This window comes from Podarcis gaigeae (genome assembly GCF_964106915.1).
Source record: "Podarcis gaigeae genome assembly, chromosome: 17".
NCBI lineage: Eukaryota > Metazoa > Chordata > Lepidosauria > Squamata > Lacertidae > Podarcis > Podarcis gaigeae.
In genome coordinates this window covers 10,986,135-11,011,861 of record NC_139694.1, presented here as the reverse complement: position 1 = coordinate 11,011,861, position 25,727 = coordinate 10,986,135, and the positions used below count along the sequence as shown (strand labels likewise).

The 25,727-nt window shown below is 44.8% G+C and overlaps 1 protein-coding gene across 1 annotated transcript in view; it reads left to right on the top strand.

The window, feature by feature from the left end:
• The first annotated feature begins 14,513 nt into the window (after positions 1–14,513).
• Positions 14,514–25,727, top strand: part of LOC310834835 (neuronal acetylcholine receptor subunit alpha-7-like) — a 110,331-nt gene continuing 99,117 nt past the window's right edge. Inside the window, exon 1 of the mRNA XM_083719271.1 lies at positions 14,514–14,995. Within this exon, the coding sequence (XP_083575397.1) occupies positions 14,917–14,995 (79 nt within the window). The 5' untranslated portion in view covers positions 14,514–14,916. The remainder of the gene's footprint in view (positions 14,996–25,727) is intronic.

Sequence of the window (25,727 nt, the reverse complement as noted above, 5' to 3'; positions counted from 1 at the left end):
TTGGGTTCACACATGCACTGTCAAGGACTGGAATGAAGAGACAGAGGTATTGGGGGGGATCCCTCCCCCTTCTCCTGTAGCTGACCAGGGGGAGTGAGACAGTACAGTGGCACCTCAGGTTACATATGCTTCAGGTTACATACGCTTCAGGTAGCTGTGGTCCTAAATGCACTCACTCAGGGGTGCCAACAGGATTTCCTCAAGGCCCACTCTTTCCCTTGTCTTCTGCAGCAACCTGTTGACAAGATCTGCTGCTTGTGTACATACAGTGGTACCTCGGGTTACATACACTTCAGGTTACAGACTCTGCTAACCCAGAAATAGTGCTTCAGGTTAAGAACTTTGCTTCAGGATGAGAACAGAAATCGTGCTCCGGCGGCGTGGAGGCAGCGTGAGGCCCCATTAGCTAAAGAGGTGCTTCAGGTTAAGAACAGTTTCAGGTTAAGTACGGACCTCCGGAACAAATTAAGTACTTAACCTGAGGTACCACTGTATTGAATTGCAGCCAAGCTATGAGGGAGATAACAAGGCAGAGACGGGCAAGCAGCCAAGCTGTGCTGAGTTAGGAGAATTAAGGGTAGGGGAGAGAGCAGCCAGCGAACACTTCAATAGACAGCATAGAGGATCCACCATCCCCTAGGATGCGACGGTCGTTGAGGGCACAAGAGCAACGTACGCAGCAACGTTTGGCAATGGGAGGCTTTCATAGGGGCCGGTGCTGTTGGGGAAGGGAGAAGGAGGAAGAGTCAGAATGAGCAATTCCATAATGGAGGAAAGGCTGGGATTATTTGTCTGTCACCACAGTGACTGAATAAATCACCCCCCCCCCCAATTTTTTTTATTCATTTTATAACACAACTAAAAACACAAATAGAAAAACAAACAATACAAATTCTTGTCTTATCCTTATTTTTATTTTTTGGGGTGAGCGTCCCCAAGTCCCCCCTGTCTGATTTTCATTTTACCTCATCTTTAGCAGTTTACATATATCATAATTTTAAACCATTTTTTAAAATCACACTTACTTTTACCATAAAAAAATCTTCACATTTTATCACTTACAAATAATACTATTTTAAAATACACTATGTTCTACTTCTAACCCTACAGCCTATATCCACTTCCAAAGCTATTCTAAGATTTAAATATTAACGTATTTTTTCAAATATTCTTTAAACTTCTTCCAATCTTCTTCCACTGTCTCTTCTCTCTGGTCTCGGAGTCTCCCAGTCAGTTCGGCAAGTTCCATGTGGTCCATCATCTTCATCTGCCAGTGACTGAATAAATCTTAATTAAAAGCTTTCTTGTTTCCTCCCGGCTCCTTGAAACCATTGCGAGGGGGAGAGAGAGAATTCCTCAGGCCTGACATGCATATTCATCACTTGACAATGATGACACGATGCCTTGCATGTGTGAATGGGCCATTGCAGGTACAACACCACAGGCCATGTTTAAGGGGTTACTGTTGACCAGACGTTGGGACCAGTTTACCTACAAGATTGCCTTACCTCAAATACACTCACATCACCACTTTAATTGGTGGAACTGGCACTGATACGGGCACCACACAATATCCGCTCCACACTTGTAAGAAATTGTTCTTTGAGTGTGGAAGCATCTATCCTTTGGAATTCCCTTATTGACATCACTGTACTTTTTTTAAAGCATCAGCTTAAAATGTTTTTCTTCAGGCAAGTCTATCCAGACATGTAGAAGTGAGATGTGTTTTATATCCTTGAAGCTACTGCTGATTTTAAACAGCTTCTGAATATTTTTGCACACCTGTTTTTTAACCGTTTTCTAATCAATGATTTTAACGTTTACTGGGTTTTGGAAACCCATGTACTGGCAAGAACTAAAATACTGTAACTGTTAGGTATATGGTGAACACTGTTAAGCATACTTTCTGCGTTCTCACTAGGGGTGGGGAAGAAATTCAGTTCTATTCATATTTAAAAGCAAAGCTAAAAATATTGTGTTTTGGTTGGTGGGGTTTTCCAGCAAATATGAAATAAATAACTTCACTTTCAGATGTGAACTGAACTGAAGTTCTCTAACCATCCCTAGTGAGGATGTAGACAGTATGCTTGATGGTGCTTAACAACGAGACTATTTTCGTTCTTCTCGATACATGGGTTTCTGAAAGACAAACATAACATAGAAACTGCCTTCAGGCTTTTTAACTCCCTTGCCACCCTAGTTAATTAAACTTATTACTTTTTAATGTATCAAGGATACAATTTGCATAAATCTGTCTATTAATAAAAACAATCATTACAAAAGTTTTGCGGGGAAACTGGGACCGGTATTTAAAAGATGCACACACTTTCTCAGCAGACGCCATCTTAGATGAGGCATTTGTTACCTGGTGTGTGAAAGAAAACGGCAGGATGCAACTTCTAAGATGGAGCCGGTTATGATAAGTTCTTGATTTACAATAATTAACTTCTAAAGAAAATAATCTGTTGCTCCATTAACTGGAGACACCTTTTAAAACCAATCAATATGATTCAAATGATTTCATCTAACCAATTAATTAACTGAGTGCTGCAGCCTTAATGTTAGAGGCTTGACCTCACCTTGAGCTCAGAAGCATCCCTTGCAGGGAGGTGAAAAGGGGGAAATATCAGGAGAATCCAGTTTGCCTTACAGCATCCTGGCTCACTTAAACCAGGGGTCAGCAAACTTTTTCAGCAGGGGGCTGGTCTACTGTCCCTCAGACTTTGTGGGGGGCCAGACTATATTTTTGGGGGGAAATGATGCAAGAGCACCACGAGCCCCGGTGGCTGCTTACCTGTGTCTTGCGAGTGGCAGGGGCTGGTGGCAGCAACAGCGGAGGGACGATGAGCGGCGCAAGAAAAGGCTCCAGAAAGGGGCTCCTTAAAATGGCGGCTGCTCGAGCGCTGCTGCTGCTTCTGGCACCAACAAAGCCTAGCCCCCTTCCTCCTCTAGGCGGGGCAGGGAGAAGCCAGGAGGAGGGAGGGAGGAGGCGCTGCCGCTGCCATGTGAGGGAGAGGGAGGGAGGGAGAGGGAAAGAACATGCACCCTGGCAATCCACGCGGTGATTCCTGGACTGTCTGTGGGCTGGATGCAGAAGGCAATTGGGCCTGAGCTGGCCTGCGGATCTTAGTTTGCTGACCTATGACTTAAACTAAAAGGCTAAAAGTAGCCTATCTAAGCTTCCTTTTAAGCTACAAAGGGATGCACTGTGCTGAACTCACAAGGATAATATCTAATATATCCTCCCCTAGCGTCTATACACATCCCTGCATAAAACACCCCATGCCTGGAGTGAATCTTCATGCCACTTGTTCCTTACCAATTAGAAATTGGCTGCTGGATCTACTTCTCAATTCTCCTCGAGGTGAGTATGCATCAGATGTTCAAGTTTTTTAGGTGCTGGCCTTTCCTCTCGACTTTTTATTTATTTATTTGGTTAGCAGAAGGAAAATAAAAGCTTCCACTAGGGAGAAGCTGAGGGCTACGTGTCAAAAATATTCATTAAGGCCTCAAGCAACGTCTGGTTCTCTGCGAAGTGCCTTTGTCACATTCACCTGCCGCTCTTTGAAGGACACCACATTCGTTTCCTTTGTTTCTGATAACCTATTCAATGTGGGACTTTTTCATAAACAAGCAGAGGTCCTAATAATTGGATGGCAGTGCTTGGCAGGCTTCCAGTAATATGAATGGAACAGTGAGGTTTGAGGCCAGCTGGAAAAATAGAATCTAAGGAAGAATTTCAGATGCAGAAATGTGTGTTCCTGGCTTTGCACTATCAGACACTAACTGACTTACAAGCATTGAGTTGTATCCAGAGTTAGTCATATTCAGAACAGACATGACTAACTTAGGTCCATTACTTTCAATGGGTCTTCACTGAGTAGAACTCAGGTGACTAAAAACCCACTTGCTATCTTTTTTATATACAGTGGTACCTCGGGTTACATATGCTTCAGGTTACATACACTTCAGGTTACAGACTCCGCTAACCCAGAAATAGTGCTTCAGGTTAAGAACTTTGCTTCAGGATGAGAACAGAAATCATGCTCCGGCGGCGTGGTGGCAGCGGGAGGCCCCATTAGCTAAAGTGGTGCTTCAGGTTAAGAACAGTTTCAGGTTAAGAATGGACCTCCAGAACGAATTAAGTACTTAACCCGAGGTACCACTGTAAACTTTTCTTAGTCCACCAAAAATCCTCTTTAACTCAAACCATTCAAGGGAATCTTCTTTCACAGAATCACTACCATAATTCAAAACTTATTTATGGGTCCTCATAGATGGACATTTGGTGTGACAAATATATCAGCTTTTCAAAACACCCCAGTGCCTCCCTACCAAGCCCTTGCCTTTTAGCACCCCTCCTAGGTAATGCCGCTGTCTCCAGCAGACATAACTGGTAAGTATAATTGTTTAATGTACAGTGAAATAGGAAATATATATTGTATATGGTGAAGTATGGCTGGAAATTTCCTTGATGTTGAAGAGGAGCCAACTAGGTTAATCATTAATGGGGCTGTATTATGGGACTTTATCTTTGTGACTCAATCAAAACATGATAAACTCAGAGTCATGAAAAAGATACTGTTTTAGGTCTATTCATATGCAAACTTGGAAAGCATCCATATTGCAATGTGGTTCCTCTTTGTTCTAAGCTACTGAAGAGAATAGATGTGTTTTTCTCCAGCAAATAGCCTGAGGCTGCAATGGAGAAGAGACAGAGCTTTGATTTTAGCTCAGAAGGCAGGTTATTTGTAGTCTAAGTTATTATTGTCATGGAATTCTACTCAATATTGATCCAGAGTAGATTCCAATGCAGAGTAACTACTTAAATATGTTGCAGGATTCCCCCAAAATAGACTAGAGGCAATTCATTTTTCATTCAGCAGAGCTTTACTGCTACTGAAGGCAAATGAGCATAATGGTCAGAAATCCAATAAATTCAGGATTGGCACTGTCCATAAGAAATCCAGTTGCAGCAGACTTAACTTAAACTTACAATAATTTATAATAAGTCTAAACGTTAACAGTAAGAGATAGAAAGAGAAAGTGAAACCCAGGCTCCTTCTGGCCTTACTTTTATAGTCAGCATGACCTTGACAGAAAGAGATAAGAGAACCAGTTTAAGCCAGCTGTGCACAGCTTCTCTGAAGGAATAACCCAAACATCATGAACCTTCTGCTTGTTTCTTTCACACAGAGAAGCTTCCAGAACCCTCTTGAATTAAGTCGAATAGGAAAGATCAATACTTTCTGCACTAAGAAATGCAAACTGACAATTATGCCTTATGCATAAGAAATATGTAACAAACCGAATGTAATTTTTATTGTTTTGTTTTGAAGTTAAGTTCTGTGAGTAAAGCTTTCGAACCATATTTTTGGACTGGAATTTTTTTATTTCCATACAAGTCAGTTTTGTTTATCTAGTGGCTTCTACATGAACAATATTAATAATCTCAATAAGAACCGCCCACTTCGAGAACCACTGCTTTAAGGTGTCACAAGACCCTTTGCTGGTTTTGCTGCCACAGTTTTGTTGGGCTACCCTTCCAGAAATCATCTCAGCGTTGTCACCTGACATGGGCAACAGAGCCATCCTAACCCTGCACCCACCATCCTTTCCTCCCCAGCCATTGACAGAGGCCAGTGTACACTACCTTCCAACGCTGACCTTTCACTTGATTCCTCATCATGCAGTTATTCAACTCATCCTGGCTGGCAGCTGACCAAATGTTCAAGTTGTCTCATGGAAGACAGTCTGGGGTGGTGGATGCCTTGCCTGATTCAACACCTGCACAAACTGCCACGTAATCTTTCCCTAACCAGATGGTCCTGTGTGAGCCAGCCCTTGGCTGGAAACCACATTGCGTGAAACTCTTGGGCAACAAGCAGCCATATTTTGCTGTCAGAGAATTGATATCCTCAAGTGGCATGAGCTCTGATACTCCAGCAGATGGCCTCCAATCTGCCGCTTTGTTTCCTGGCTATCTCTGCTCTTGCCTTTTGTATCCATGGGGGAACCTCTGTGTATTTATTTCCTGAAATTTTCATGCCAGCTGCTGTATGGGAATTTGTTTTCAATAGGACACTGAATCATAGAATTGTAGAGTTGGAAGGTCCCCTGAGGATCATCTAGTCCAATATGCAGCTGCCCCATACGGGGATTGAACCTGCAACCTTGGTGTTATCAGCACCATGCTCTAACCAACTGAGCTATCCAGGCCTCAGGAGGAGACATAATAGATCACAGAATCATAGAACGGCAGAGAAGAAAGGGACCCTGAGGATCATCCAATCTCCGGAATAATATGTTTTGAACATTGCCGATGTACCTTTTTCCCCAGGGGTTGGCTCTGAATCCAATGCATTTAAAACCAAAAAAACTACAGCATGTAGAAATCCCCTGCTAGGATTGCATAAAGGTAAAGGTAAAGGTAAAGGACCCATGGCAGTTAAGTCCAGTCGCAAACAACTCTGGGGTTGTGGTGCTCATCTCGCTTTACTGGCCAAGGGAGCCGAAGTTTGTCCGCAGACAGTTTTTCCGGGTCATGTGGCCAGCATGCCTAAGCCGCTTCTGGTGAAACCAGAACAGTGCTCGGAAACGCCGTTTACCTTCCCACCAGAGCAGTACCTATTTATCTACTTGCACTTTGACGTGCTTTCAAACTGCTAGGTTGGCAGGAGCAGGAACCGAGCAAAGGGAGCTCACCCCGTTGTGGGGATTTGAACCGCCAACCTTCGGAATTGGGCATGGCAGAACATGAGGGGTTGAATGCACCTAATGTTTTTATGGCCTGAAAAAGACTGTAAATATGGAGGACCGAAAGGGCAGCCAAACACAGCAGGGAGTATGATAAGCCACTGAGGATCTGCACTGGCCAGCTGGGTCACATAAGCTGGGGCAGGATTGCTTTAGTTTTTGTCTTTGAGCTTGGGACCTGCTGCACCCACCTCCCCTTTGCTCCCACATTCCAAAGGGAAGACCCTAACTCAGTGGTAGATAGGGAAGGTAAAATATGTCCATTTCAGTTTCTCACTGTTTCACATCTCCCCCCCCCGACCTTAAATTCAGTTTTCCACATGGGGTCAAGTACCGTTTCTGCATTATCTTCAGCGTTGTTTCCTTGATGCTGGCTGAGGTGGTTATATCAGGAAACTTGCCCCACAGGTTACTCCAAGATTCACATTCCATTTCCGTGTCCAAGTCCATGTCTACAACACCCGTCAACACCTGGCGAGGATGAGGGGGAAGAGAAAAGAACTTGTGGTGGACATGCCCAGAGATGGCAAACTTTTGAAGAACAAGTGTTTTAATGTGATGAGTAAAATGACACATCAGCATATCACAAAGTCTCCAGAGCTTGCGTTACTGAATTTTGTATTGAAATGAATAATTGGATTTCTCTTCGTGGCAGCACATATGGTTATACAGTGGTACCTCGGGTTAAGAACTTAATTCGTTCTGGAGGTCCGTTCTTAACCTCAAACTGTTCTTAACCTGAGGTACCACTTTAGCTAATGGGGCCTCTCGCTGCCGCACGATTTCTGTTCTCATCCTGAAGCAAAGTTCTTAACCTGAGGTACTATTTCTGGGTTAGCGGAGTCTGTAACCTGAAGCTTCTGTAACCCAAGGTACCACTGTAGCCACTTTCACGATCGCTATGCTCCCCCTTCCTTGTGGGAGGCAGCAAGCCTCTGAATCCCATTTGCTGGGAATGACAGGTGGAGAGATTGCTTTTGTGCTCAGACTCTGTTTGAGGGCTTCCTGTGGCCACTTGAGTGGCCACTGTGAAAACAGGATGCTGGACTAGACAGGCTTTTAGCCTGATTCTGCCGCTCTTCTTATGCTCATAAATAAGAGGCCCTAAGATCAGACTTGTGTGTTAGGCAGGTTCCTATTATTAGTGTACTTAGCTACAAAAAATGAAATCCTCAAGTACTGCCCACCTCTCTCAGCCGCCCTGCCTTGCAATAGGATTTATCCCTCTATTCACTGGCTTAGCTTTGCCTTCATTTCCCTGTTGTAAACAATCTCTGCGAGGGGTCCTTGTCCCTTTGCTGTTGCTGCCACTGCTGGCTGTGCCGCTCCAGGGACTCCTCACTTTGCTCCTGTATCTCCCTGGTTGCTCCATCTGCCTTAGAGTCTTACACGACACCCGCCTGTTGCAGATACTTTGCCTGGGCAAAGGCAAACCTCTTTCCCTTTTCAAGGAACAATTGCTTATGACACATCCCATTCTTTTCTCGCAAAGTGCAGTTACTTGGCATTGACATTTGTGTTTTCTCTTTCCCAGCAGGCTTTTCACATCATGTCCTGTCAGCTCTTACAGAAATGGCACTCGATGCATTACCAAGCTGACACGTTTCATAACAGACACTTTTGAACTCAAAACCACTTTTTCAGTAATGGAAGTCTAGATTTTGTGTGGATCTAGATGTCAGTTCACTCCCTGGGAGCTAATGCATCTACTCGCCCCTTACGTCTCTGTCATTGTGTACAAGTCTGGCCTTGTCTCTTTCCAATCAGCCTCTGCTGAGAGCCGGCAATCCTGCTGCATCTCTGCATTGTGTCTGATTGGCTCATTCAGTCACTTCATTGTGGAGACATTGTGTCTCTGTATGAGTCAATGTCTTGGCCTTCCTTCCAATAACTCTAGCTTAGTGGTATATGGGGTGTTAGAGGAGGAGGAGTACCTCTGTTGGGGGACACAATGTGCTCCTTCTGGGGTAGCTAGTGTTGGGATATTTCGTTCCACCTTAAGGGACAGACGTGTGGAATTGTTGTCTGTCACATGTCTGTTTACACTCCAGCACAGCTTGCTGGGAACTTCCGTTTGTGTATAGCTTTTGCTTTAGCTGCCTTTTTGTTTTGGACACGAAGGGGATCAGACATGTTTTCCTTTTGTCCTGATCTATACTGAATAAACTTGCTTGTAAATATGCTCACACAGCCTCTCATGCCACTTCTGTTTGTGCAGCGTTAGCTCTGCTGAATAGCATGCTCAATCTTCTAAACCTTGGGCTGCAGCTTCATGCTGCACCAAGGACTGGAGTTAGCCCCGCACACCAGTCGGTGGGCTGGAGCCAGCTGGGGGCCTGCCAATTGCCCCCGTTTCCTTGGCTGCATGTCAACAGCTAGCTGCTCCAGCACCCAGAGCGGCACACATGCAGTGCACCTGAGGGGGGCATGTGGGTGGGGTGAGTGTCCCAGAGAGAGAGACGCCCATGGAGGGTAGAGCGAGCCACCCATAGCGGGCTGCTTCCTGGCCGGGGGGCAGGGAAGGAGAGAGCCACACCAGTTTTCCAGCAGCCTTCCTCCCTTCCCTCTTCCTTTAGACAGCTTGGAGGAGGCTCCCCCACCCCGGAAGCAGCCAAGGAGTGGGGGGCAATGGTGCGCCACCTGCCCGCGACTCCCAAGCATCACCCAAGCTGCCAAAACAAAGGGGGAAGGCCACCGGCAAGGCAGCACAGCTCTACTCCTTCCCCAGATGATTTGGGGTAGGCTTGGGAGTTGCGGGCAGGCGGCATGCCAAATGTCACCCCCTTCAGTGATGACACCTGGGGCAAACCCCCCCTTCCAGTGAGCACTCAGGGCTGATTTCCTTCAGAATGGGTAGGTTTGATCTTCTTGCAGTCCATGGGACTCTCAAGAGTCTCCTCCAGCACCATAATTCAAAAGCATTAATTATTTGGCGATCAGCCTTCTTTATGGTTCAGCTCTCACTTCCATACATCACTACTGGGAAAACCATAGCTTTTACTATATGGACCTCTGTTGGCAAGATGATGTCTCTACTTTTTAAGATGCTGTCTAGGTTTGCCACCGCCTTTCTCCCAAGGAGCAGGCGTCTTTTAATTTCGTGGCTGCTGTCACTATCTGCAGTGATCAGGAGCCCAAGAAAGTAAAATCTCTCACTGCCTCCATTTCTTCCCCTTCTATTTGTCAGGAGGTGATGGGACCAGTGGCCATGATCTTAGTTTTTTTTGATGTTGAGCTTCAGACCATATTTTGCGCTCTCCTCTTTCACCCTCATTAAAGCGTTCTTTAATTCCTCCTCACTTTCTGCCATCAAGGTTGTGTCATCTGAGGTTGTTGATATTTCATCCAGCAATCTTAATTCCAACGGGATTCATACAGCCCAGCCTTTTGCATGATGAATTCTGCATATGTTAAATAAACAGGGAGACAATATACAGCCTTGTCATACTCCTTTCCCAATTTTGAACCAATCAGTTGTTCCATATCCAGTTCTAACTGTAGCTTCTTGTCCCACACAGAGATTTCTCAGGAGACAGATGAGGTGATCAGGCACTCCCATTTCTTTAAGAACTTGCCATAGTTTGCACTGGTTGACACAGTCAAAGGCTTTTGCATAGTCAATGAAGCAGAAGTAGATGTTTTTCTGGAACTCTCTAGCTTTCTCCATAATCAAGCCCATGTTTGCAATTTGGTCTCTGGTTCCTCTGCCCCTTCGAAATCCACCATATATAATACTGAGCGAGATGAATCTATGGTCTGAGTTAGACTAAGGCAGCTTCCCATGCAAATGGCTCTCCTTCTTTCAAAGGAAATCAGTTTCACTTCTTATTGATATCTCATATTTTTACAGAAGTGTCCAAAGCGGTTTATAAATGAATAAAACAGAGCATAAAATAAAAACAGACGGAATGTAACAAACCTCTAAAGAACTGATCTACAGTACTGACAATTATAATATATTAATTGCTAACTAAGAATGAAATTGAAATGTGTAATAGAATGTAATCTATAAGAATAAAGGGTCATAATGTATATGTTTATATAAATATTAGATCACAGGGCTGAGAAAGGACCGTGTGAACTGGCTGTGAAAGAATACAATATTATCTACGATGATTTGAACATTGGCAAGGAACATGGATGGAAAAAACAAGTATTTCTTTTCATACCCCTGTTTTCACATTCTCTGCTTACACATTGTCAACGGTAAGCTTGATTAAAAGTGACAGATACATATTTCACTTAAGATCTTAACCTTCTTGGTGAATGGTACTGGTAAAAAAGTATAGCAAGGGATGAAATATATTTTTGCTGTTAGCCTACACACACACACACAGAGAGAGAATCATTTTATAAAAGAAGAAAAATAATTACTCCCTGAATAGATTTAATTGCCATGATGTCTCTACAGAAAATGAGAATTATAATCTTAATTATGATTACTGTCGGGTTAGACTGAAGTCCCAGCACAGCATCAATAGCAGAGGTTCATTTGCTAGTGCCGTTTTTCGTAATATATTATGATGACAAAAGCAGGCTATTAAAAATTAAATGGGAAAAGAGATGTCAGATCAGTTGGTTTTTGGAAGGTCATAGAGTTGAGTAACTCTATTAGTAATGTTCTACTGCAATAAACAATCAAATCTATTAACAAATGGGTGCTTACTGCAGAGATGGTCATGGTGTAGGTTGGTTTAATTAGGTGTCTTTCCCCTATAGGGTGTAATAAAAATTGAATTACTGCCACTTTCTATGGGTGACCTGTGAATGACTGGAACTGGAGTCACTGATCTTTTCAGACCTGTGGGCACATTTTGGACTTTGAGAGACAGTTGGGGGCACCTGTCACAAAACAACTGCTACGTTGAGTATGTGGAATACCACAAAATGGCTGCCATGGTTAGTGTGGCATAACACAAATATAGAGAGGTGGGCAACCCTGACAAGTTTGCGCTTACCATAAGAATGCAGCTATGTCCTGCTGCTCCCGATTGTGGAAATCACACAAAATTGATTTTACACCCACCCAGTGATGCTGCTTCTGTTTAATAGCAACAGGAAACATTCCTGAGCACCAGGGGAAATGTACAAAATGGCCGCCCAGCGCTCACTGGAGGGATGACAAAGCTTATAGTAGCCACTGGACACCTGGCAAAAGCCATTCCATCCGGTTGCAGCAGAGGGAGGGGTGGACCTGCCTCAACTCACCTGAGAGAACAGCAACTCTGGACTCCTCCTCACCTTGACCTGTTTCCATTCCAGCTGGTCCTTATAAGACCTCTGTAAGTAAAAACCAGGGCCAGAGTTTGGGTTTTTTTCCTCCTCCCTCACAATCCCTCTCCCTTTTGTGCCATGTATTTTTCAGATTGAGAGTGGACACTGAGTCGGAGAAGCTTTATTTTATTGAAGGTTGTCTATTGTTACCAATTCATGTTTCATAGAGAGCTCCCTAAGAAACTTCTCTAGAACACAGTTTGAAAACCGCTAATATGAGGGAGAAAGAAGTAGGAAATCACATTGGGGGAAATGGTTCATGGACCCACAAAAAGAATGGCAGGGAAGGGCCATTTCGTGATCAAGTAAAGTTAATTTTTAAAATTTAGACCTCCTTTTTCTAGGTAAAAATGCATTCAAGGCAGCTTGGGGTATAAGAGAGAAATTGTAAGTGCCCAGGAAGAATGAGGTGATGAATACATGCCCCCCAACATTTCTCTGATGGAAATAGGGACATCCTATTTAATGATGATGATGATGATGATGATGATGATGATGATTTTACTTATATCCCACCCATCTGGCTGGGTTGCTCGAGCCACTCTGGGTGACTTTCAGCAGATATAAAAACATAATAAAACATTAAACATTAAAAAAACCTCCCTCCCCTTCAGATGTTTCCTAAAGGTTGTATTTATCTCCTTGGCTCGAGGGTTGCATAACACTGCCACCCTCTAACTCCTGTTGTCTCACAGGCTTGTTGGCCATGGTGGGAGTATGCAGAAAGTGGTTCTATCTTCCATTTTACTAGGCCAGCACCAGGCTGGCATGAAGGGCCTGAGGACTGGGCTCTAAAGGAATTGAGGGCTTTCAATTAAGCAGAACCAAAGCTGTTGACACTGTACCTCTAAAACGCCCCATTTGGGGCCTTTTCACGCTACCACCTGTAGCTTTTCATCCACTTGGGCGTAGCGGGGGCTTCCCAGTGGAACAGCACCAGGACACCACACTAACCACCACCACCCATCATCATCATCAGGATTAGAATTGTACTCCACATGGGTGCTTGTTGTGGATTAGGGTGCTCCACAGACATACATTTTTTTTTCTACAGTGTCCACATGGCATTGTTTCTGGGGAAATCTGGTGCATTAAAAAAAAAAACACCACCACACAACCCACTCCTGTTGCCAGTGTCCCATTTTTGATACCTGTATGGTCCATTTTCAGTACAGTGGTACCTCTGGTTAAGAACTTAATTCGTTCCAGAGGTCCATTCTTAACCTGAAACTGTTCTTAACCTGAAGTATCACTTTAGCTAATGGAGCCTCCCACTGCTGCCGCACCGCCGCTGTGTGATTTCTGTTCCCATCCTGAAGCAAAGTTCTTAACCCGAGGTACTATTTCTGGGTTAGCGGAGTCTGTAACCTGAAGCGTACCACTGTACAGTGGTACCTCTGGTTATGAACTTAATTCGTTCTGAAGGTCCGTTCTTAACCTGAAACCATTCTTAACCTGAGGCGCACTTTCGCTAATGGGGCCTCCTGCTGCTGCCGTGCCACTGCTGGTGCGAGACTTCCACTCACATCCTGGGGCAAAGTTCACTACCAGGAGACCTACTTCTGGGTTAGCGGAGCCTGTTACCCAAAGTGTTCGTAAGAAGGACGGTACGTAACTCTAGCTTCCACTGTATTAAGCCCCTGTATGAAACTGCCCAAGAATTCGCTGCAAAAATGGTGTGCCCTGAGAATGACCATGTGCAAGGGGATGTTCCAATGAGAGTCCTGGTATGCGTAAAAGTCATAGCATGAAGTTATGACATAGCATGACATGAAGGACCATAGCTGAGCAGGTTCTTTCCATGTGAAAGGTTCTAGCCTCAATTCCATTATCTCCTGATGAGGACCGGGAGAATCCCCTACTTGAAAGCCTGAGAAATTTTACCAGTCAATTATGCTGTTCTAGCTGAACCAGTGGTATGTCTCAGTATAATACACCTTCCTATGTTCCTAATTTGGTGATCTGGAGAAAAAAATATATCCAAATGTAATGGGTAAAGAAAGTCTTCAGGGATATACATTTTCATGTTCTCTTGTTTATTGGAATGCTAAGACGAATTTTGCAGTGAAATCTTACGACCATTAAAAAGGACCAGAACAGGGGATGAAAGGAAGCAATCTCTGGAAAAGGCAGGATGGTTGAAAAAGACGGTTTATTTTTCTCTTTGGGGAGCCTCTAAAAGAAAGTCTGTGTTGTGGGGTGAAACAGATTTCTCCTAAGGCTCCGAACCCTACGGCTGTTAACAGGCAAAAACTTCCTCCCTAGACTTCTCTTCTTCCAATATTAGGTCGCAAACAATGTCATGCTGTAATTCTCTGACTGAAAATTGCTCCATCAGCGACCGTGAAAAGGAAAAAGAGCAGCGTTCTCGTCTCGCACTGCCTGGCATGTAGCTCTAGAGGCACTCTCGTACTAGCGTAGAAAACACTGCTGACGTGTTGGCCCAGAGTTACTGTTAGAGAGAGAGAGAGAGAGAGAGAGAGAGAGAGAGAGGGAATGTGGAAAATCTCTCAGAGGCAGCAATGTCCCTTTCTTTCTCCTTCTCCTCCCCCTTCCCTGCACACATTAGCTTCCGTGCTCCTGCTTCTTCTCTCTGTCTGGCACTAGCAAAGGTGCAGAGCACTTGTGAGGGAAAGAAGAGACGCGCAGAGAAAAAGCCCTTCTTCCAATCTTAATTAAGTCGCTGGCACTTAGATGTAGTTATTACCAGCGATAAACAGTGATGTGCGACTTGGACCGATATCCTTTTCTTTTGCGGTAGCAAAACTGGCTGGCTGGATATTGCGATCCCTCTTAGCCAGAGACTCTCTCCATCACTCAGAGCTGACAGGAAGACTTCCTTCACGGTGTCTGGTGTCTGCCTAGACTCCTAATTGTGGCTTGACAATGCTCACAGAGCGGTGTCTGGGCTTCGTCTATTCCGGCTTGTACCTCTGGGCATCCTTGTTCCTGTCTTTTTTTAAAGGTAAGTTCTGGATTTTCCTGATTATACGGGGGCGATGATGATGATTTGTCCTTTGCTGAACACGAGCTGTTCGGATTTCCCTGGAGATGTACATTGGGAAACTTTTTCAGGGGCTATTTGTCCCCATCAAAGTCAATGGGATGCGTACAATGAGTACAAACAGGAATAAAACAAAGCAGAGGATTTTTAATATATATACTAAAAAAACAAACACCTGTGAACTGATGTTGTACTTCTGATATTTTTTACCCCCCCCCCCAAGGCAGGGATGTGCAAGAGCTCTTTGCTCTGACAACTTTCTCTGCGAATACAAATGTTAATAATAGAAATAAAAGACTGTGACGGCTTCAGTGTTGGATTTTGAACATAAAATGGCATATATTTCTCAGATAGGGCAGACTAAGATAGGAACGCTTTAAAGAGGACTTGTGGATCATTTTATTGGGCTTGAGATGTAAGGATGAGGGAGATGAACTGTTTCTCTTTCAATCTTTTCCGTGTTATGTGTTCATTTCTATAATACAAGGTTCCTAAGTTAGGGATGGACAAAAGGAAAAGTAAAGAGTATTAGCTAGGGGAGTCTGGCTCACTGTGTAGTTGATACAATACCTGGATTTAATCTTCTATATTAGTATCATGGCTACTGGTTTAAATAAATAGGTTTTGGCTTAACTCAAATTGTTGATGCATCAGCCTGAAGATGAATCTATTATATAAGGTACATAAAATGAATCTGTACGTGTAACCCAACAGCTAAATCAGTTATGAAATTGCATGGGAATGAAGCAATTCAGTAAAATAGACAGGGAATAGGAAAGCCAGACGAAGGGCTAAATTGGATACTATGAAAGATGATCATGATACTATGAAAGATGATCATGATACTATGAAAGATGATCATGAAAGATTTGTTGGAAAGTAAAACTCCAAGGTGGTTGTCGCCAATGGAGGCAAAAGCTATTAAAAAACTAAACATGGAGGTTAACTGGCCGAGATATTGGGAAATTTTGGAACAAGAAGGAGACAGACTGAAATTGCAAAGTTTTGAGAAGTTAAAAGGGAAAGTGAGAGATTGGCTGCATTATTATCAGATAATGGAAGCTTTTAAACTAGACAGGAAAGTTGGCTTCCAGGTGGAAAAATCAAAACTAGAAACTGAATTGCTAGAACCTAGTACTAAGAACTTGTCAAAAATGTATAACTTGTTGTTGAAATGGAATACACAAGATGAAATGGTTAAATCTGCAATGATTAAATGGGCGCAGGATATTGGCCATGACATAATGTTTGCTGACTGGGAAAAGTTATGGACCACCGGGATGAAATTTACGGCATGTAGTGCCTTGAGAGAAAATATTATGAAAATGATTTATAGGTGGTACATAACCCCAGTCAAGCTTGCAAAAATTTATCATTCGCCCGAGAACAAATGTTGGAAGTGTAAAGAAAGGGAGGGAACATTCTTCCACCTTTGGTGGACGTGCCCAAGGATTAAGGCTTTCTGGGAACTGATCTATAATGAACTGAAAAAAGTACTTAGGTACACTTTCCCTAAGAAACCAGAGGCCTTTCTCCTGGGCATAGTCGGCCAATTGGTTGTAAAGAAGGATAGAACCTTTTTTATGTATGCCACAACAGCAGCAAGAATTCTTATAGCAAAGTACTGGAAGACACAAGATTTACCCACCGTGGAAGAGTGGCAGATGAAAGTGATGGACTACATGGGCTTGGCAGAGATGACGAGCAGAATTCGAGACCAGGGAAGAGCAACGGCGGAAGAAGATTGGAAAAAATTTAAAGACTATTTAAAGAAATATTCTAAAATCAGTGAATGCTAGATTGATGTTGAATGAGAAAAATAGGGGTTAATAGCGATAATGGTTAAGTGGAAGAATCTGAACAATTTGTATAATCAATTTGAAAAAAAGGGAGGGATTTGCTAATTAACTATTTCGACATGAGAATGCAGAAAGGGGAGGTACGAGGAAGCCGGGAGAGTAAGGACCATGAAATTAAGAGCCTGAAACTATACGTGTTGTATGTTTTCTTTATTGTCTTGTCTCTTTTGTTATGGATGGAAAACTAAATAAAAATCATTTTGGAAAAAAAAAATGAAAGTTACTTTGGAAGTTCTTATTTAAAGGTAAGAATCAACACAATATAGAGGGTAAACCCCTGTTGAGAAACTTGATCCGACTTGGACCTGAGAAACCTGGTCTAGAGATAAGCCTTCATCTTTGGTTGTGGTCCTAAATTCACTCACTCCGGGGTGCCAACAGGATTTCCTCAAGGCCCACTCTTCCCTTGTCGTCTGCAGCAATCTGTTGACAAGATCTGCAGCTTATGTGCATACAGTGGTACCTCAGGTTATAAACGCTTCAGGTTACAGACTCCGCTAACCCAGAAACAGTACCTTGGGTTAAGAACTTTGCTTCAGGATGAGAACAGAAATCGTGCTCCGGCGGCACAGTGGCAGAGGGAGGCTCCATTAGCTAAAGTGGTGCTTCAAACTTTAAGAACAGTTTCAGGTTAAGAACGGACCTTCAGAACGAATTAAGTACTTAACCCAAGGTGCCACTGTATATTAACTCAGCCTAGTCTACCTCACAGGGTTGTTACAAATATAAAAGGGGAGGAGGGGAGGAAAATGTACACAACCTTGAACTCCTGGACAGAAAAGCAATATACAAATGCATGCCAGGCCGCACACTATGGGGTACACTTCCACAGGAGGCAATAATGGCCACCAATGTGGATGGCTTCAGACCCTCCAAGTGCCACTATTTTCCAGGAACAGTCATGGATTTACAGAAACTATCCTGGCTTCTGATATTATCCTGGAATTTCCCACTTTTCCTTAGGATGTCCCTATTTTCATCGGAGAAATGTTGGAGGGCATGGAGCTATGTGACCCCTGAGCCAAGGAGATAAGTAACTATACAACCTTTAGAAGACACCTGAAGGCAGCCCTGTAGAGGGCAACTTTAAAAAAAAATATTATGTTTTTTTATACAGTGGTACTTTGGGTTAAGAACTTAATTCGTTCCGGAAGTCTGTTCTTAACCTGAAACTGTTCTTAACCTGAGGTACCACTTTAGCTAATGGGGCCTCCTGCTGCCGCCACGCCGCTGCCACACGATTTCTGTTCTCATCCTGAGGTAAAGTTCTTAACCCGAGGTACTATTTCTGGGTTAGCAGAGTCTGTAACCTGAAGAGTCTGTAACCTGAGGTACCACTGTATGTTGGAAGCTGCCCAGAGTTGTTGGGGCAACCCAGTCAGATGGACAGGGTATAAATAATGTTGTTGTTGTTGTTGTTGTTGTTGCTGTTATGGAATAGGACATCCCTATTTCCCTCGGAGAAATGTTGGAGGACATGTGGCTTTAAAAGGATTAGACATATTAATGGAGGATAGGGCTACCAGAGGCTACCAGCCATGACAGCTGCCTTCACAGTGGGAAGCTGTATGCTTCTGAATACCAGTTGCCTGACACTGTAGAAAGGAAGAGTGCTATAGTGCGCAGGTCTTGCTTGTGGTCATCTCACAGGCATCTGCTTGGCCATTCTGAGAACTATATGGGCTGTTGCTCAGATCCAGCATGCTCTTCTTATGTTCTTATGTAATGTTATTCACAGATCATGCAACAAAGCTAGGAAAACAGCCTCTTTGCTTTAACTGCAACGTTTCATTGTCCCGGTATTTACAGCAGAAGGCCAAAATGGAACGGAACAAATCTTTGCTAAACCAGATAAATAGTAGCAAGACTTTGGTGCCTGAACTACCAACTCACAGCTTAGCCTACCTCACAGGCTTCTTGTGCAGATAAAAGAGGGAAGGGGAAGGCAATCTACGCAGCCTTACGCTGCCGGGAGGGAAATCAAAACACCAAAATACAACATCTAGCAACAAATATGTGCTGTTTCAAAACTCTCCAAATTTTGGAGGGCGGTTCTCTAGCCAAGCAATGTTTACAAAGATGCATATGCTAGGGGAAAGTGTGTGTGAAAATGCATACATTAGTCATGTGTTATATTCAGGGAAAATTGCTTTGCAAAAATATGCATCTTAGGCAGAATTGCCTAGAAAACTGTGTACCGTAGGAGAAATTTGCTGGTGAGTTTTCATGAGGACTTCTTTAAACACAGACACACAGACACACAGACACACAGACACACACACACACACACACACACACACACACACACACACACACTACCCCAAACTGATTTGGAAATGTGGAGAACTTGAGTAAAGTTTGGAAAAATGAGAAACTGGGAGAAACCAAAACTGACAGATTTCCTCATCCCTAATTCAAAGTGGTAAAAACAGAGATGGAGGCAGAAGAGTCCTTAAAGGTGTTCACCCCATGTCCCCCCCCCCAAACTATGGCTTAATACTTTATTTGTCAGACAAATCAGATAGTGTTGAATCTGGAATGGCTGCTGTTTCAGAATACGTGTTCATATAACAATTCTGTAAGGTGCGCAATATATGATCTATCTGCTGAAACGACATTCAAAGTCCTGATGGTGGTGATTGTGATTGTTGGAATTGGTTGTAGTATTTCTCTTGTATCTGTAAGCTGCTTTGGGATTTCCACAGGTAAAGTGAGTACTTAACAATAACAGCGTTAACTACTTTTTATAATCCTCCCCTGCTCTGCCTAAAATATTATTCTCTGGAGCTTTTCAGCACCCTGTAGGCAGTACCTGTTCCTTGCAAAGAGTAGAGCAGAGAAACAGAGAACTAGAAAACTATAGAGATATTGTGCATAGGAATAGAATAGAGAAAAGCAGAGTGATGGACATGAAGATTTGTGAGGACCCTGATCTGACTTGGGAAACTTGGTTGACATTGCAGTTAGAAAGGAATAAAATCCCACCTCCAATATAACACACTGAACTGAAAATGTAGCATTTGGAAGTGGGAAAGGCATGCAGAACCCTACTCCCTTCCCTCCATTGAGTGTAACACTTGAAAGATACTCATGAAACGGACCATAGTGGAGGTGGAATGTCTTTGGATCCCAAGATGCTGTGCATTCAACACACAGAGAGAGGCAGACACGGTACCTGGTTGGGACAAGTATGCGGTGTTGCAGAGATGATTGTTTAGTATTGTCAGGTTTGACAGCTAGCTCCAGGGTCTGTTTGGGGGGGATGGTGAGATGGAAGTTGCCTACTTTCCTCTAAATAGGGTTCTCCAGCTGTTTTGGACTACAGTTCCCATCCTCCCTGACCACTGGTCCTGCTAGCTAGGGATGATGGGAGTTGTAGTCCAAAAACAGCCGGAGGCCCAAGTTTGGGAAACATTGCCTATCAGGTCATTACCATTGTCAACATTCACTACTTAAGTCACCTGTTTGCAGCTCTGCATGTGGAAAGTGCAAGTGGCTTGAGGGATCTGGGCAACCCTGTAAAGGCTGCAGAGACACTCTTCCTCGCCCCGGCTAGTGTACAAACCACCAGTCTGAAAGAGGTTCTGCTGTCTAAATTCACCCACTTATTCTGGGTTTCCTCAGATTCAGTAGGAACCCTGATAATCATAGTCAGTACTTCTATAGTGCTTACACCCACAAGTGCTCAATGTGTTTCAGGTACTTCCCCACAACAACACCTATGATTAAAGGTAAAGGTGAAGGGACCCCTGACCATTAGGTCCCATCGTGCCCGACTCTGGGGTTGCGGTGCTCATCTCGCTTTACTGGCTGAGGGAGCTGGCGTACAGCTTCCAGGTCATGTGGCCAGAATGACTAAGCCGCTTCTGGCGAACCAGAGCAGCGCACAGAAACACCGTTTACCTACCCGCCGGAGCGGTACCTATTTATCTACTTGCACTTTGACATGCTTTCGAACTGCTAGGTTGGCAGGAGCAGGGACTGAGCAATGGGAGCTCACCCCGTCACGGGGATTCGAACCGCCGACCTTCTGATCGGCAAGTCCTAGGCTCTGTGGTTTAACCCACAGCGCCACCCATGTCCCTTACACCTATGATTATAGCTGTCTTGATCATTTCTCTCTCTCTTCTCTATTGCATGGGGAACCAGTGGCTTTCCCAGTGCTTGAACTGCAACTCCCACCATCCCTGACCACTGGCCATACTGTCTGGGGCTGATGGGAGTTGGAGTCCTACAACATTTGGAGAGCTTGCTTCTTCATGCCTGATCTACATGCTTGCAGCCAGGCTTCTACAAAGGGCAGGCGTTCTGCACTTGGCTAGGAATGTCTGCTCTACTTAATGCATCGGCTTTATTGCCCTTCTCTCCTCACAGGTTGTCTAAATCATTTTTCACCAACAGTTTGTTGCCATTTTGCATGCCGCTGCAGAACGCAGCATAAGATTTGGAGGTGACACACAGAGCTGTTGTAAGCAGTATTTGACCACCTCCAAAGAAGGCAAAGCCAAGGCTGTGTCATGCCAAGGGGCAGAGAAAGGAGAGAACAGACTGTGTGTGGAATTTGTAAACTAAACAGGTTTCTCCATACTTTCAATCATCCCTTATTACAACTGTCAGGAAAGCGCTCTAGGTACACAATTGGACTATGTTAAGCAGCAGCACATATAGAATATGTTAATACACCATCATTCTTTAAGCAGTCAGATTTATTTTTAGGTACTGTGGCAGTTAAAAGCCTGAGCTGGAAGCCCTCAGTGGTGACCTTGAATAAGCCACTATTTCTCTAGTCTATTATATGGAGATAGGCCACTTTGTGGTGGTTCCAGTCCTCGTTCCACCCTACCAGTACCAATGGACACCAGCCCCCTTTGGGGGCTATCAGTTCCTAGCTTGCTTTACAGGACTGTTGAATGTGAAGCCCTTACATGTATGATGGTGATGACAGGAATGCAGTATTTGCACCGCAATCCTTTCCCACATCTGTTCAGAAGCAAATCCTATGGCATTCAATGGAGAACGCACACTTTACCTTCAAACATACAGGCAAAATGGGGTACCTAATTCTGCCTGATCCTCTCCTGGGTCCTTTTGTCCACTTGCTTTCATATGGTGAACGGAACTCAATGTCTGGCCTATTAAGTGGAAACCTCTCAGAAGCATAGCTGTCAACCGTCCCTTATTTGGCGGGAAACTCCCTTATCCCAGCGCTGTTTCCCGCTGCTGTCCCTTATTGATGATGTCCCTTAAATCTCCGGGTTTCATGCTTGCCTGGCTCAGGAGGGAAGCAGCGGCTCGGGGTCCTCCGCCTCGAGAGAGCGCGTGCATGAGCTGCCGCGTCTCTGTCTCTCCCTTTTTCCCCTCAGGGGTGCGTCGTGAAGAGACGGGTGGCAGCAGGCGGGCAGGCAGCCCCTCTCTTGCGAGACTTCTACCACGCTGCCAGGGGAAGCCGGAGGTGGCAGCGGCGGCAGCTGAGGAGGCGGCCTGAGGAAGGAGGAAGAGGAGGGGATGGGGAGGGACGCAGAAGGGCAGTGCTTCAGTGGCCGCAGCGGCAGCGCAACCGCCTCATGCTGGGCTCACGGGTGGTGTGGGCAAGAGTCTCTCTCCCTCCCTCCCTCTCGGGCGGGGAAGGGCCAATGGAACTCCTCACACCAGGACGACGGCAGCCCCAACGTGCTGCTTAGCATACCCTCCAACCAGTGCAGCATCTTAATGTAGTGATTTCCCCCTCTGCATCCTTTTCATAACTCTTTTTTATAAATCATTTGTCCATCCATAGTTCAAATTTTTACTACAAGTTTTCTGTCAATCCTACCAATGTATGTAACTCTTTCCAATAGCTTTTCAACTAAATTATAAACTTTCCCCATTCTTGATTAAAGAGCTCCTCTTCCTGGTTTCTAATTCTACCTGTAAGCTTTGCCATCTCGACGTCGTTCATCAGTTTTGTCTGCCCCTCTTCTTTGGTTGGAGTTGTAGAGCCTTAGGATCATCTAGTCCAGCCCCCGGCAAAACACCGTCAGTGGCAGCAAAAGCAGCATGGCTCCATCAGTGCCGGATTTATGTATAAGCTAAGCAAAATACCTTATTTTGGCTGCTGATCCCTTATTTTCGAGGCTGCTGGTCCCTTATTTTCAAATCTGTAAGTTGACAGCTATGCTCAGAAGGAACCTGCGTGCCCTAGCTGGGTCATGCTCAGAAGGCTAAGTGCAAGTACTGGAAAGAGAGAAAGACACAATTTGTTTGAATGTTTAAGGAAGAAGCTGTAATCTTCAACTAAGAAAAACAAAGCCCATACTTGGATAAGCATGTGAATGTAAATACTTTGCATCTATTCTTCTTCAGCTATCAGGCCCTCCAAGTGTCTGTATTTTCCAGGGACAGTCCTGGATTTTCATAAACTGTCCTGGTTTCTGATTAGATCCCGGAATGTCCCACTTTTCCTTAGGACACCCTTATTTTCATCAGAGAAATGTGGGAGGGTATGGTGTTATCTGACCTCTGAGCCATCTGAAGGCAGCCCTGCATAGGAAAGTTTTTAAACGTTTAATGTTTTATTATCTTTTTCTACATGTTGGGAGCTGCCCAGAATGGCTGGGGCAACCCAGTCAGATGGGCAGGGTATAAATAGTAAAATTGTTATTATGGAATAAAAAGGTAAAGGGACCGCTGACTGTTAGGTCCAGTCACGGACGACTCTGGGGTTGCAGCGCTCATCTCGCTTTACTGGCCGAGGTAGCCGGTGTACAGCTTCCGGGTCATGTGGCCAGCATGACTAAGCAGCTTCTGGCGAACCAGAGCAGTGCACGGGAACGCCGTTTACCTTCCTGCCAGTGGAGTACCTATTTATCTACTTGCACTTTGACGTGTTTTTGAACTGCTAGGTTGGCAGGAGCTGGGACCGAACAATGGGAGCTCACCCCGTCGCGGGGATTCGAACCACCGACCTTCCGATCAGCAAGCCCTAGGCTCTGTGGTTTAGATCACAGTGCTACCCGCCTCCCTATTATGGAATAGGACGTCCCTATTTTCATTGGAGAAATGTTGGAGGGTATAAGCTATATGTTCTGCAAGTAAATGTTTTTGAATATTTTGGCAAGTGTTTGGGCATTTTTCTTGAAATTAAGACAGTATTACTCCTTATTTGGCTTCCTAGCTGAAATTTAGCTACTCTGCCAACATGGGCAATGTCAAGCATGAGTCTGGGGGAAGGAATAGGTGGAAGCAGCCATGGGTCCCCATCCCTTGGCACAGGTAAGATCCTCCCTCTATTGTGTGGGCAGGTAATCCCTCCCCTACCTGGCCTGGTCTCCTTGGCAACACTTCCCCCAGGTGGGATTGGACAATTGACTGAGGTAGGCGGAGACCTCTAGGTATCCCACCTGAGGGAGGCAAAGCCAAGCCTATGCTGTTGGAGCCGCTTCAGATCTAGGGGCTGCGCGCATCCACGCAAAGGGCGCCCCCCGTTTTAAGCGGGGAGCAGTCATTCCCAATGCATTGAGCTATAAAAACCAAAGACAGAGGTACGAACAAGAGCACTGGCCTGCAGGGAAAACCATTCAGCCTCATCTCCACAGCCCAGTACTGATACCAGTCCATTAAACTTAATGCTGCTTGTGACAAAGCAATTGTTTGAAGGCCAGCTTTCCAGTCAAGCAGGAATTATGAGGCTAACATGATGTTTTAAAAGAACTGCCTGCATGCTGTCGTAAATCAGGCCAGGCCTGTGCAACTTGTCACCTGCCAAGCTGGAGGCATCTCATCTAATGTGACCTGCCAGGTGCTTAATGGCCCGTCCTCACTTTGCAAAGTCCCAAGCAAGCAATAAAAAAACAGAAAAGCTTACAAACACCCAGTGGGCTGGTAGGCTGTGTTGGGCTTGATGGATCACAAGCGGTGTAGGCCAGATGTGGATTGATAGAGTGGCCCATCTGAAAGAAGCCACAGAAACTTCTCCACAAGAGGCGATGAAGGATGGGCTACAGTAGGGTCTCCCAAAATTGGGCCTCCAGATTTTTTCGGACTACAGTTCCCATCATCCCAGACCACTGGTCCTGGTAGCTAGGGATGATGGGAGTTGTAGTCCAAAAAACCCCACAAAAACAGCTGGAGTCTGAGAAACACCAGGCTATGGAAACAGTGCATAGGAAGTAGGGTGACTTGGAGGAGCAATGACCTTCTCTGATAAAAACAACCAAGTAGCAAGTCCTTGTGATTTGATACAGCTTTCCCATATTTTATGGGAAATTCAAGGGAAGACCTCATTAACGTGACAGCATTCTGCAGAGTGACAGCAGCAATGTGTCCATTTAGCAGCCAAGTCTGTGAGAAGTCCTTTCTCAAGAGCTCAGGTGTCCTGAACTTCGGCATTCGCAGAGGTAAGTCCTGATAGGGCACACAGTCCCAAGGGCAACACTAGAGAGTAGTTAGATGCAGTGGCGTAGTGTGGGTTGTCAGCACCCGGGGCAAGGCAAGTTATTTGCGCCCCCCTAACCCGTGGATTTGCGCCCCTAACCCTAACCCCCAGATGTTGCGCCCGGTGCGGCCGGCCCCCCCTGCACCCCCCACGCTATGCCACTGGTCAGATGGTCTAACGGGACAAATGCCAGTCTGGGCCCAATACAAACAGCAAACAGTCCAGTGGCATTCCCGAAGCAGCCAATCAATGGAGAAAGTTGAGCAGACACAGTGTCTCTGCCTTACTTGTCTTTTATCCTTCCCAACCTTGATTGGTGCACCTGAGTTTGTACCATACTTCCCAACTGCCCCATTTAAGCTAAAGCTGCCATGTTTTCAAAACTGTATTCTTCGAATGTTCCCATTCCTATACATTTCTC